At 35.2% G+C, this 13,336-nt stretch overlaps 2 protein-coding genes across 3 annotated transcripts in view; one reads left to right on the top strand and one right to left on the bottom strand.

Annotated features, from left to right (window-relative positions):
* LOC129786050 (putative fatty acyl-CoA reductase CG5065) overlaps positions 1-13,336 on the top strand; it is an 824,046-nt gene that overhangs the window by 525,706 nt on the left and 285,004 nt on the right. The gene's annotated exons all lie outside the window — the stretch shown is intronic.
* Positions 1-13,336, bottom strand: part of LOC129786070 (uncharacterized) — a 53,119-nt gene that overhangs the window by 24,544 nt on the left and 15,239 nt on the right. For both annotated transcript variants that reach the window (XM_055820873.1, XM_055820874.1), the window contains exon 2: positions 4,946-5,424. In XM_055820873.1, the coding sequence (XP_055676848.1) occupies positions 4,946-5,027 (82 nt within the window). In that variant the 5' untranslated portion in view covers positions 5,028-5,424. The remainder of the gene's footprint in view (positions 1-4,945; positions 5,425-13,336) is intronic.

Raw genomic sequence — 13,336 nt, 5'->3', positions numbered from 1 at the left:
AAATACAGGAAAATATGTTTCTTGGTTTATAGGTTAGTTCTGTTGATTTAATGCTTTTTTATATATTGTAATTCTTTTTTTTTTTCAGGACTATGTATGCCATTATAGTTTCATATTGTGTACTAACGTATGTACTGAGTTTATACGCAAATAGGGATGGTGTCTTGCAATGGTATCCATTCTCAGGAATATCACATCCTATCTATACACAACTAGCACTAATCCTACAAGTTCTATTCTTAATTTGTCCTTCTTACATCGCCCTCTATACGGACCTCTGTATCTTGTTTATTGGTTTAGAAATAATGGCAGCCCTCAATATTCTCAACCAGATGATATTTGCACAAGAGAAGAGTATTGAAAGATGTCGAAACTTCTTTAAAATCATTGCAAAAAGGCATTGTGAAATAGTGACAAATATCAATGAATTCAATAATGTTACCAACATTTTGTCGTTAATGCATCTCATTACAAGTACGCTTGTACTTCTTCTATCATTTACATCTCTTATAATAAGTCGGGACAATGTTATTGGATATGTTATTATTGTCTTTGTTTTGGGTGAACTTCTTTTACTCTGTTCTTTTGGGGAATTCATTAGGATTAAAACAGAAATTCTCTCTGAGACACTCTACTTAACCAATTGGTATGATATGAATGCTAAAAATCAGAAGACATTCCTATTCATTCTTAGGATGCTGCAGAAAACATCTGGCTTTAAAGCTGCTGGAATGTATAATATCAACATGTATGCTTTTGTTCAAGTAAGTATACCTCGTATACTTCATTCAAGCTTTTTTTTAAATTGTTTTTTATTTTATTTCTTTCTTTATAGATGATGAAAGTGGCTATATCGTATTGCGGTTTAATCTTAACGTTAAGTGAATAGAGAAATAAAAAAATATTTTATGTTGACATTGAAGAATATTTTGTACAAACTTTGAAAATTTAGTTTTAAAGCAATTGGACAATTTCAAGCTCAGCTTGACAAGCTGCAATCTAGAACATTGATAAAATACTTTTTTATTATAAAAAATCAGTTTTTGAATATTGAATAATCCTTTTTTTTTTAAATTATTTTAATTTTTTAATTTTGGTCCTTAAATAATAAATATGTTAGAGATATTTTTTCAAGGTGTATTTATTACCAAATACTATTACTAAATTACTAAAATTATTATTATTATTAAAGAACATTTAATTAAATTAAAAAGAATGAAAATATACATGAATAAATTAAATTATAATAATAAATAATAGATAAGAGTAAATAAAAAAAACCAAAACAATATTTTTTTGGTTTAAATTCCCACGGAAATTATTTCTAGGATTTGATATTCATTCACAAACAATAGATATGTGATTCCATTGGATAACAATGAACTGACCTAAAAATGAATTGAAAAAGAACGAACCAAACCAAAAAAAAGGAAAGAATAGTCGGGCACTAAATGAACATAGTCGATTGAGTGACGGAGGAGAAAATGTAGTGAAGGCCGCACCCTTTTTGGTGTGAAGCACGTTAAAAGTCATTGAGAACAATTTAAGGGGCCTTTCGCCATATTTTGCCCGTACGAGCCTCGTTTGTTTGAAATTTAGGAGGCAACTTGTGCACGTTCCTTATGACTTCGCACGGACCATTTGTCATATGGTGCGTGTTCAAAATTTGGACATTTTTGGAAAAGCTGCGCCGAATCAATTACGGCGCTACATAGGGCCAATCGAAATGTGGTGCGCCACTTGAAATTCGACAAATTTACTTTTAAATTTGGATGTGAATGGGCACAGCAATTGCCACAAATTGAGCGTCAATGGTGCGACGAGCCCGGGAGGAAAATACCAAGCTTTTCCGGGTTATACTTTTCGCAGTTGTTTTGCTTTCATCCATATCGGAAAAGCTGCACCGAAAAAAAGAATAAAGGGAAATTCCCCAATGTGTGATGGCTCTTTCAATTTTCACACCCGTCGCGATTGCAAACAATACGAAAAACAATACAAAAAATTTAGCGTAAATACCGGAAACAATAACTAAAGTTTACGCCTAAACCACATAAACTTAAAAATTCAATATCTACCTATATATATTGCATACATATGCGCGTATTTATGCATGTATATTGATTGAAATGAAACAATATACATATGCATAGATCTATTCATTTATTAAAAATCCTATCAATCATCAAGTCAAGCAAAAACATATACAATTCAATTTGTATTTTCCACATCACTTTATCTATTGAATTATTAATAGAAACGAAAAGCGGAAGGTTTCATGGTATAGCTCTCAAGCGTATGGATGATTAGCCTGTGTTTGACGTTCAAATTTCATTACTCGGTATATCTGTTTTCTAAAAAAAAATTGCAACTGAGTTAGGTCAGAAAAAATAAATTTTGTTTGGACAAATAATTGACTTTAAAAAAAATAAGTTATTGTTAGAATAGCCTTTAATAGTTTAGCCTCTTTAGCCAAAAAAGAGCCCCAGGTTTAAGCGAAAAAAATTGAATAGAATTCAAAATTATTAAGAAAAAGAAAGAAAACTCAATCAAAAGTTTTCCTCTTCAATTAAACCCTTCGGAAATCTATATTATAATTTTGTTATTTTACCCGGAAAGCTTTATAGCTCTTACTTCTACTACATTAAGCTCAAGGATGGGTAGGTATACCTAATTAATATATTTTGAAGGAAAATCATGATCAAGGTTATTTAAGGTCAAGCAAGTTTGTTTTTGATTTTTATTTTTGAACCTGAAGGATGGATTATTTATTTTCTCTTTCATCGATTAGCCTGTAAAGTTTCCCATAATATGGAAAAACGTGCACACAGAGAATAAAAGCGCTTTTTTTTACAAGGGGTTGCCCTACCCCAAAATGTCATTAGTCGATTCGTGCTCGAAAAAAGGGATTAATTTACAAAATTTGACTCTTATTTGAAAGTTCATTTAAAAAATTAGCTTTCGATTAATTCCTAATTACAATATCGACTTATAAACCCAGATTTTTCCAGTAAACTCGGAAAATTTTCTTGTTGACTTTGAGTGCATAAAAAATCCGCCAAATTACAAGAATTTTGGTTTAGGATTGACTTTTTTTTTAACCCTTTAAGGTTTTTTGGGTCATACGCTGACCCAAACGTGAAACATTTTATTTTTTCAATTATTTATTAATGTAATTGTTTTTCCATGTTACAAATGCTTCAAATTCACGCATAAGGGGCCAAAGAAGACGTTCTGAGTGAGAAAGGTTGTAACGTGCACATTTTCAAAATTGTCCCACACAGGAATGCCAACTGAATCATTTGAAAAGTCTCCAAAAAGGGGAGGGGTAGTGACGGCACTTGTGTATGTTTTAGTGTATGTTCTGTTCCTTGTATCCCACTGCTGTGGCAGTGGGTAGTTAGTCTGCCATGAGAGCTCATTAAGAAGAGACTCATAATTTCTCTCTTATATTCCCAAAAATAGATAAAAGTTGTGCAGTGCCACAGTCTGAAGTCCTCCCGCCGGAAGCCATCGCGGTGACTGCAAGAATTCCTCATCGGAGAGCGAAGAACGACGCTGAACCTCCTTCAAGCTCCTTATCTTGGGAGCTGGCGCCCGATACAAATTGAAGGAGCTGTGCACCACCGTTTCGGAAGGATCTACGAGGACCTTGTCAGTCAGGGAGACTCACGTTTTGGTGCCTGACAACCTCCGGGAAAGGTTCATCCCGTTGAGTCGGAAGCTCAATCCCAGTGCTCATTCCCGTCGGGACGTTAAACTCCCGTACGTGCGCTTCATTTGGGCAAGTCCAACGCCCAGTGTATATCATCGCCGGGACGCCTAATTCCCGCGCGTGTCAGAGAAGCTCAAACTCTGCACACTAATCTCCGGGGCGACACAAAACCCCCGTCGAGAAGACGCCCGTCGAGAAGGAGCACCACGAGAAGAACCTGGGAGACGCTCATCGCCGTCTGAAGAAGATACGAGGGATTTGAATCATCCTGTGCCATCACCAGAGACGTACAGCCGCAACGAAGGGCATCAGAGATCAACTCGGCTGCGAGAAAACCCCTCAAGAGGCCCGTGTAGGTGCAGAGAAGAAGAATAAACGTGTAAATTAGAGGGAAGACCACATCTTCTTATTTTCCTGGCGATTCAGCTTCGTTTCAAGGTCCTCTAAAAAAATTCATAGAATAAAAATCGCGATAAAAGAGCGCATATTTCAATGTTTTTATGTTTCACGTTGGACGTTAAAGGGTTAAAGATTATTTTGAAATAAGACCTCCCGAAATTAAAAAGAAAATCCTATGCCCTTTCTACTTTGAGACTAAAAATATCTTATTTGTAAGAATCTTTTGCCGGTCAAAAATCAGAAAATTTATGTTACATTTTTCTCACAAAACATTGAAAAAGCTTTATGGTTTTGAAAGGACATTACATCTTCCTGAATTTATATATAACAAAAAATACTAAAAAATATTCAAAAACATGGATTTTAAGATAATATTATTTTATTTTCAAGATAAATACACCGGATGTGCTATGGTTGCACACCACAATGAGATTATGCAATGAAATGAGCTTTAGTTTAATTTTCCTCAATGGGTATGCATTTCATTTATTTTATAGATTTGCTGCTGTAGGGTAATTTTATCTAATTTTATAAGTGTTTGCGCAATGCATTTGTCGAGTAAAGGATCTTCCTTTTAGGAGGAACTTAACTACCGGGAAGAATTTAGAATGACTTTGACATCGTTGACATAAAATTCATAAATAGGGGAGTTGGTATCGTTAGCATGGAGATTGGTGTAATTGCCTTCTATATAAGATGTGTGTGTGTATGCAAATGTCATTTTAAATGCTAAAAGCAAGCTCTCAAGTGAGTTGTAGAAAGTGGAGAGAAAATGGGGGGTGTGAGAAATGTTAAAGTTGTCGCAACATGAGTGTGAATAATTTACGAACTTACCATAAGTGGATAGTATGAGTGCAAATGTCGCAAAGGCGACAGCACATATTTGTCGGTGATCCAAAATTTCTCGACGTCTCATCACAACTTATCTTCGGGTCACATTTAGTGCTGATGACCAGGATGAACTCACACTACATAATTCTCAAAGAATTCTCTTACGCGGGACATAATATACAAAATTTATTCGGAACTTTCTTCTTCTTTTTTCTCACACGAAACATTCACATAGTGCGACACTCATTGTTTTTTTTTCTATTTGGATGGGATTTCTCTCTTATAGCGTGTGAATTCACTTGATCATTAGAATTTCTTTTTGCGCATCGTTATGCCAAATGATGGCATCATCTTTATTTAAAGTCTACGGCAACCAGAATCCCTCGACGGTGGAAGTTTCAAAGGGTGTGTGCTAAATCAGCGAAATGGATACCTTTGATGTTCCACTCTCGCTCATGAATATTAGATGTGCATTTTACAACCTGCAAAGAATGAAAAGTGAGAGATAGAAAATTAATGATTGTGGTATGAAATGAAAAAAAATATCATTAGAGGGAGAGCATTAATGTAGCCCTAACATAAAATTTTGTTTAATTAATTCCACGACGAACCATCAAAAATTGGTTATAGCAAAAATGATTCATTTTGAAATATTTTATCTGCAAAATGTTGAGAGAGAAATATAATGGAGTCTTTTGCACATGAAATAGCACCCATGTCCTCTAAAATACTGCATTCGTATATGTGAGGATTGTACGGGGGGATGTTTGAGAGTTCCAATGGGGGATGGGGAAATGTGAATGTCGCACACATTAATGCGGTAATGGAAAATATGTGAGAACAATTACTAAAATTTTCCTTCTCACAGAGCAAAATGACTCTAAATAATTCTAGAATTTCCACATTCATTGCGACTGTTCTTTGTGCGACAATAACTTGAAATATGGGACTTTTACTACGACTAATAATTCTACGAATAACTGACTTTCACATGTAACTCTCACTATTATATAATTTGACAGAAAATTCCTGCACAAACCATTTCTTCACATTAATAGAAATTACTTTATGCACTTTATAAAAAAAATCCACAAATGAAATTTAATTATTTTTAAAAATTATATACGTAGTGTTTGGCAAGAATAGGTAAAAGAACTAGATCAGAATATAAAATAGATTGTTTTTAGTTTAGAAGTTTTAGATTTGTTCAATGATAAAAGAAACTTCTAATGAGGGAAAACTCTTGCAATTTTAAAGAATAGAACTTTGAATTTAAATGAGAAATTGTACATAATATTATAAAAGTTCAACGATAGAATCATAAAATTAAATAAAATATTGTATATATTATGTATGTATGTAGATTTTCCTCAGAACATTATATAATTTTATCAAACGTCCCTTTAAATACAATATAGAACCCTCAAGTTTTACTGTTTGGCCTCTAAAAAAAAACTTTTATAAAACATCACCGTCTCCATTTTCGGTCTCATAGTCCCCAAACGCAACTTATCGCTATATACGCTGACCTGACCGTGGTGTTGGTTGGTTTTTAATATCACCACTGGCGGTTCTTTCACTGGTGGCTCTGCGTGGTTACAATGAAATTAAATTTTTGGTTCAACTTTGCAAAACACCATACACAACAACAGCAGTGCGGGTGCATTCGCTTTTGAATCAAGCTTTTTTTGTGGTTGAAAGTAACCCCGTTGAGCTTTTTTTTGCTTTATACATCTCACTGTGTGAAAGTTTCATGAGAACGCTCCCGCGCGCTATTCCATATACATTGTAGGTAGGGTTACACCCTTTACTCTTGACTGTTGCTGCTGCACTGCAGAACTCCACCCAATGTTACCAAGTGCAGAGAGACGTATAAATACCCGATATTAAATTACATATGTGGCACATTCCAGCACGAAGGGGGACAGGGGGTGGAGTACACAGAAAAGCTTAAAAGTCGTGCTGCTTTCAATGTCTTTCCCACTTCCTTTCAATTTGCGGCTGAGCGTGACAATTTTATGATTTCTCCGCCCATTTACTTCGTTCAAAATCCTTGACTATCGTTCCCGATTCTCACATTCATTCTATGTATAGAAGCTCTGACCACACAACTTCAGATCGAAGGATGACAATAAATCTCTAGGTTGATTTGTTATGCTTCCTCGTGAGCAATAAAATGAGCTGCAAGGAGCCATTTCTTCTGGATTTAAGCACTTTCCGTAGACGCGTTTTGAGTTCGCCTCATTTATCCCGGGAAATATACATCAGAAACCCCACAGACTATGGCGTTCAAATGAGAATTTAATTCAATCCAGCGTCATGTCATGAATCATTCCGCCTCTCAATGAAAAATACAGCATTTTATGTATTATACAAAAAAAGGGCCCTAAACCAGAACATCCCTGCTGTATATGGAACTATAATGAAGAAAAGCAAAATTTAGCCAAGTTGCTTTAAAATTTTATTGAAGAGACGTTCGTGTTTTTAAAATTTCATAAATAAATTTAATTAATTGTGATGAGTCTTGAGGAGAATGCTAAAACTTTGCGCGCGCTGTCTTACCCTCGAGGAATATCATGTTGAAACATAAAGAGCAAATTTATGTTCTCATAGGGTTCTCATGATGGTGTCTTATATGCGATTTACTAAGTACTTTTCATCGCTTCTATTTTCCAAGCAGCTTTACCTGTGACGATGAGGTGGTATAAATAAAAATCTCCGTACATGTACGTAAAGGTACGATACAAACACATCCCTCATACTGTCTGGCAAACCAGGCAGAAGCAAATTTATTTAAATTTCCTCATAATTTTTTTGCTGTTTTTTTTTAGCTGTGATTCTTTCGAAGAAAAGAATAGCACAGCTTCTGTGTCCACTCTAAAACTCAAGGTCGTCGGATCGGGCTCAAACTTGGTATGAGCACGAATTAGGGTCCCCACATTCCAAAAAACGTATGCGCCGAAAAACTTTTCCGGCCGTCCGTCCGTCCGTCCGTCCGTCCGTCCGTCCGGCCGGCCGTAGTTTGGAGCTCAATTACAAGAGAACGGTAATAGATAGAGACTTGCGGTCAACGGCAAAGTTCAATTATCGACTGGAAGTCGTCCAACTATGATATCAAATTCAGCCCCCCACCCCTGCATCCGCCATTTTGATTTTTTTTCAATTTTGTTTTTGCTATATCTCAGCCTCTATTATAGCTAGAGGTCTGAAATTTTAATATGTTGTAGGGGCCTTTAAGACCTTTTCAACAATACCCCATTTCCAAAAATCGGACAAGCGGTTTAGTAAATATAGAGTTTTATAGAAAGTCGGCCATAACTCCTAAACCGGTTGACCGATTTTAACTAAACCGGTTTTGAATGAAAGATCTTAATAAGGTCTACAATTATCTATACATAGGAAGTTTCAAAAGTTACCGCTAGAGGGCCTACAATCAAAAACCAAAGTTTCGATGAGTTTTCGACCAGTTTTCGATTAATATCTCAAAAACTGGACGATAGATTTCGATTAAATTTTAGTATGTTGTAGGTGATAGACACACCTTTTAACCAAAAAAAAATAAAAAAAATTTATGTCGCGGTTTCAGAGATATAGACCAAAACAGGTTTCCATATGTACCGATTGTTGTAATATTGCCTTATATCGGCTTAACGGTACTTGATAGAGGCTTTTCGATTGAAGTTTCATCAGGTATAGTGGGCATGACCTATCAGATTTTACTAATTTCAAAATTCAAAATGGCTGCCTTCTGCCATTTTGTTACATCAACAATTACTTTCACCTATTCACATATATTTTAAACAAACTAATTGGCGCCCCGCGAAGCGGGGCGCCTTTTTTATACATAAAAAATATAAAAATATAAAAATATAAATATTGTACATATGTATATCAGTACAATGATGGTCCAGCAGAAAAGGGAATGTACTGGTAAGTTTCACTTACGGGCTGTGATTCTTCCTTCAGATGACAGTCCAAGAGTGGTGAAAATTGAGGTGGATAAATTTTTTAGGAATGGCTTTCTCACGCATCGAATCACAGCCAACGCGTGTAAATTCTGGGGAAAGGCTTACTCATGCGCGTTGGCTGTGATTCGTTGCGTGAGAAAGCCATTCCTAAAAAATTTATCCACCTCAATTTTCACCACTCTTGGACTGTCATCTGAAGGAAGAATCACAGCCCGTAAGTGAAACTTACCAGTACATTCCCTTTTCTGCTGGACCATCATTGTACTTTTGCACTGAAATAGCATTTCGCATTTTATATCTTTGAGTCTTTATAATCTTAAGATCAATATTTAAACATGACCATCGCAAATAACCTTCCCATGGAAAATCGGACAGACAAATCCACTGACAAACTTCTAAATATTTTTCAAAAAATTATAATTTTAAGCGTGAGGTTTTCTTTTTTTTTTGAAAGTATGAAAAGGATTTAAAAAAGGACGTGTAGCAAAAATTGAAATATTCAAAGAAGTGTTTTCCACTGTATTAAAATTAGCAGCTAATGTTAATTTGTTTGTGCAATTCTAACCTTTGACGTTTTTTTCCTTACGTTTGGTGTTTATTTTTAATTGTTTTAATGAACAAACGTCCATATTCTAACTTTAAACTCTCTTTAAAATATTATTAACTTTGATATTTAGCAGGATATTTAGTGAAAAGCTTTCAATTAATTTTAAGAGAAGAATTCATTTGATACCACTTTAACCAATTTAACCGAAAGGGTTGTGTATTGCAGTTTCTGCAAATTATTTTATGTTTTCTCTTTTAATCGTTTAACAAACTTTCTAAATTGATTTAAGGTCAATTAATGTATTTGAAGCATCTCAAAGTGTTCAAAAGTTCTATATATAAACTTAATATGTATATCTCGTGGTCAGTTGGGAAATGCAAATTTCCTCCCACTTACACACCCACACACACCTCTATACCAAAATGTATATACACTGTATTATATTACTTAATTTAATTAAGTACAACCTACATCTGCTATTATGGACTGTATATAGCAAATACGGAGTATTTCGATGCTGTGTGTAGTATAGAGGGATGAAAAAGAACGGAGAAATGAAGGTTGCCGCCAAAAAAGGAGCCCCTCTTCAAAATTGTTGACTATGTATGATTAATTTTTATAGGGCGGATCCGTGTGTGTGAGGCACCCAAAACGTGCACAATACACTTCCAAGTCGTGGGGAATGATGATAAATGGAACTTTTTTTCCATGTTCACTCGTTGTGAAAAGATAAATCACAAAATTGATCTAATCGATGGTTGGGTATAACAAGTAGAAGAACATTCTTATTCAGCAGAAGCGACATAGCGAGAAATCCGACTCCTTTTCATGGCGGAAGCTTTCCATTTGAGAACCCCCAAAGAACTAGGGGCCAGATGTGTTTTATTGTTTCATCCCTTGAAACCGCATATATCTCTTTTTCACTTCTCAAGCTTCCAAGCTTCCAAGCTTTTCCAAAGGAGTATAGGGGCTGAAGTAAAGGAAGTTAAGTCCGTGGGAGATGGAGAATGTAGTCTCTCTCTATAGACACGCATTTTGCCATTCAAGTGTTCTCTATCAAACCACTATAGAGTGATGTAAAATTATAAAATATCTTCACTTTTTGCATCATTCCTGAATAATAAAGAAGATACCCTCGGGGTGAGAAAGAAACCTCCCATGACTTTATTTGTTCGATGTTTTGGTTAAGGTGCGCTCAAGAATTCTGGTAAAAGTATCAGCTTGAAAATTTACAAACTACCCCTCAAGGGAAGGTATTTCCTTTCATCAATCCTCAGCACATGGCATCGTACTTTCCATGTCGCACCTGCAAGGGAAAACACACGAACACAACCCCTTGTAATCTCTCAAGCAAAACATTTTGTCACCCCAACTATCCCGCACCTAACATTCCATCTAAACGAGCTCCGAGAGGTATTTTGAATTGTGTACCGATTGAGATTTGGAATCTTTACATTTTACATAACACAAGGCATGTCTCAATATTGCAAATAGTCCGTGTCCACGAAAGCCCGGAAGGTTACACATAGAGTAGAACAGTCTGCCCAAATGCCTTGTGTGGTTGATGGGGAATCTGTTGGACATGGAACGATGCTGAAGTGGTGGCAAATAAAGTGTGAAAGACTTGGTGATGACAGTTTACCCCAAAGCGACACAGTGTCACATTTACACTCTCTCTATATATCCCATGAATTAGTCGGTAGTCTACATATAGCACAATATATGTACGTACATAATACCTTTCCATTTCATACGAATTTCAACAATTTAGGTGAAAATAAAAACGGTCAGAATAATTATTAAACAAATTTACCAAGCTTGATTGTCCTTAGAACAAATTTACTTTTTATGCGTGATGGAATATTCCCCACTGCGGCCATAAATATTCATAGAGGAATATGGAGAGTATGGTATTTTATGTTAACCATAAATTTTTATTAATCCCTGTCGAAGCAAGAGGTCTCAATTTTTATTTTATCCATCAACGTTGACTTTTAGTTTCCTTAAATTTATTGATATAGACATTTTATATAGAATCCTTTCCATCGATACTATCAATATTGGGTCAATACCTATCAGAATATTCACATTTATAAGCTAATTTATCTATGAAAAAAAAACCACACCATGTCCCTTTTTGCGGTTGACAGTACAAAAGCATACTCATAAAAAGCTTAACATAATTAATCAAGGAACGACTTATGATTGCTATTCTCTGGCACATTTCATGGCTTTTCCTTTTTGCTTTTTTTTCGCGTCAATTTGAATTTTAAATGAAACCTCTTTATTATTAAAAGGATTCATTGGGTAGTCTCAGCCATGGTCTCAGCCATGGTCTCAGCATAGCAATTTAGTGTTTCACTTTATTTTTTGAGAAGAGAAAAATCAAAATTGAGACACAGCTAATGCAATACTCCTTCTAACTCATGTAAGAGTACCATATAGAGGTCGCAGGGGTTACATTAGTTGTGTGAAAATGGGAAAATTTCATGGTGCGCTGAAGGGGATAAAGTTTGCATAAAAATCTCACGGAAAATGTACAAAACTCCCCCAAAAATGGGTCACTCATTTCTCCTGTGTTTAACTTTTCTATCTCGTGAGTCAACAACTTTATAAAGACAATCTGAGTACTTTTCCCGCGCTCTTTTGCACATGAAGTGCTAAAAGAGAAAATCCCTTCCATTTTCCCATCCCCACTTCGTATATACACAGCATTCTTTAAAAGCTCGCATCTACACCTACACACTCTAAAGAAAGTCATTAAGTCAGCAGACACCCCCACGTTAATCCACCATAATCATTCATTGTCTCGAGCATTAAGGATTTCATCTGAATATTTTATATTATACCAAAAAAAGGGACATTCCGCGCTGAAATTCTTTCCATTTAATGGAACTTTAATGTAATTCAAACCCCTTTTGGTCACACACATCTCATCAGTATTTTACTCCCAGACGATTGCTAAATTGAATTTTGCCAGATTAAGGTGTGATTTAATGTGATTACACCATTATCGCATTTTCCGCAATCAATCACCCTTCCATTTTCATTTGCATATTTGGTTAATTTTTGGAAGCAAATATACTCGTTCTTAGAAGGGAAATTCCCAATAGAGAATTCTATTTATATCATGTGTGAGTATTCTTGAAAGATGTGGTGCTGGTATTTTCAAAGAAATCAATTTAGAATGGCGAAGAATGAAAAGCAAAGAATGTATCGCAATGAACACGTTAATGTAAGCTTTAAAAAAATTAATGTGAAAGAATCATTTAAAAATCCAACGAAATACAAAAAAATTGAGAAAATGAAAAAAATGTGGATTTTTTAATGATCGGGATAGCAGTAGAACTGAAAAAAGAACACAGAATTTTATGTTTAGTTGAAAAGCATAAAATGATGTTTCTTTCCTCTCAAACTTCCAGTGTTTGTCAAAAACGCAGCAATTTGATGCCAGAGCTTTCAACCCCACAGTGTGTATCAAACGTAGAAATACAAACAGCAAAAGTGGAAAAAGAAAACCGGAAAATATTACAAAAAGCACATCGGAAACCTCGATGAATGTGGAAAAAGTTGAAGTGGAACATTTCCCGGATCAAGGATAAGCAATTGCTTGTCTTAAGACTACTGAAGAAGTCCTTCTGCGAGGCGAAACCTTTGGTTGCTCTGACTCAAATTGCTACGTTCTCCTTAAGGAAGCAGAAATTTGGTCTCTATGATGAACACCGGAAGTTTTCTTCTTAATCAAAGGATTTCTTCTATTTTTATACACTCAAAACCAGTAAAAAATCGAATTTAGTAAATATAGTACAATAGGCAAATCTGGGTTAAAAGTCTTACATCGAATGAAAGCAATTTCAAATTATTGAGCTACTTTATTGA

The sequence above is a fragment of the Lutzomyia longipalpis genome, chromosome 1, assembly GCF_024334085.1.
Source record: "Lutzomyia longipalpis isolate SR_M1_2022 chromosome 1, ASM2433408v1".
In the NCBI taxonomy this organism is placed as follows: domain Eukaryota; kingdom Metazoa; phylum Arthropoda; class Insecta; order Diptera; family Psychodidae; genus Lutzomyia; species Lutzomyia longipalpis.
This window is presented reverse-complemented; position numbering and strand designations above follow the sequence as displayed.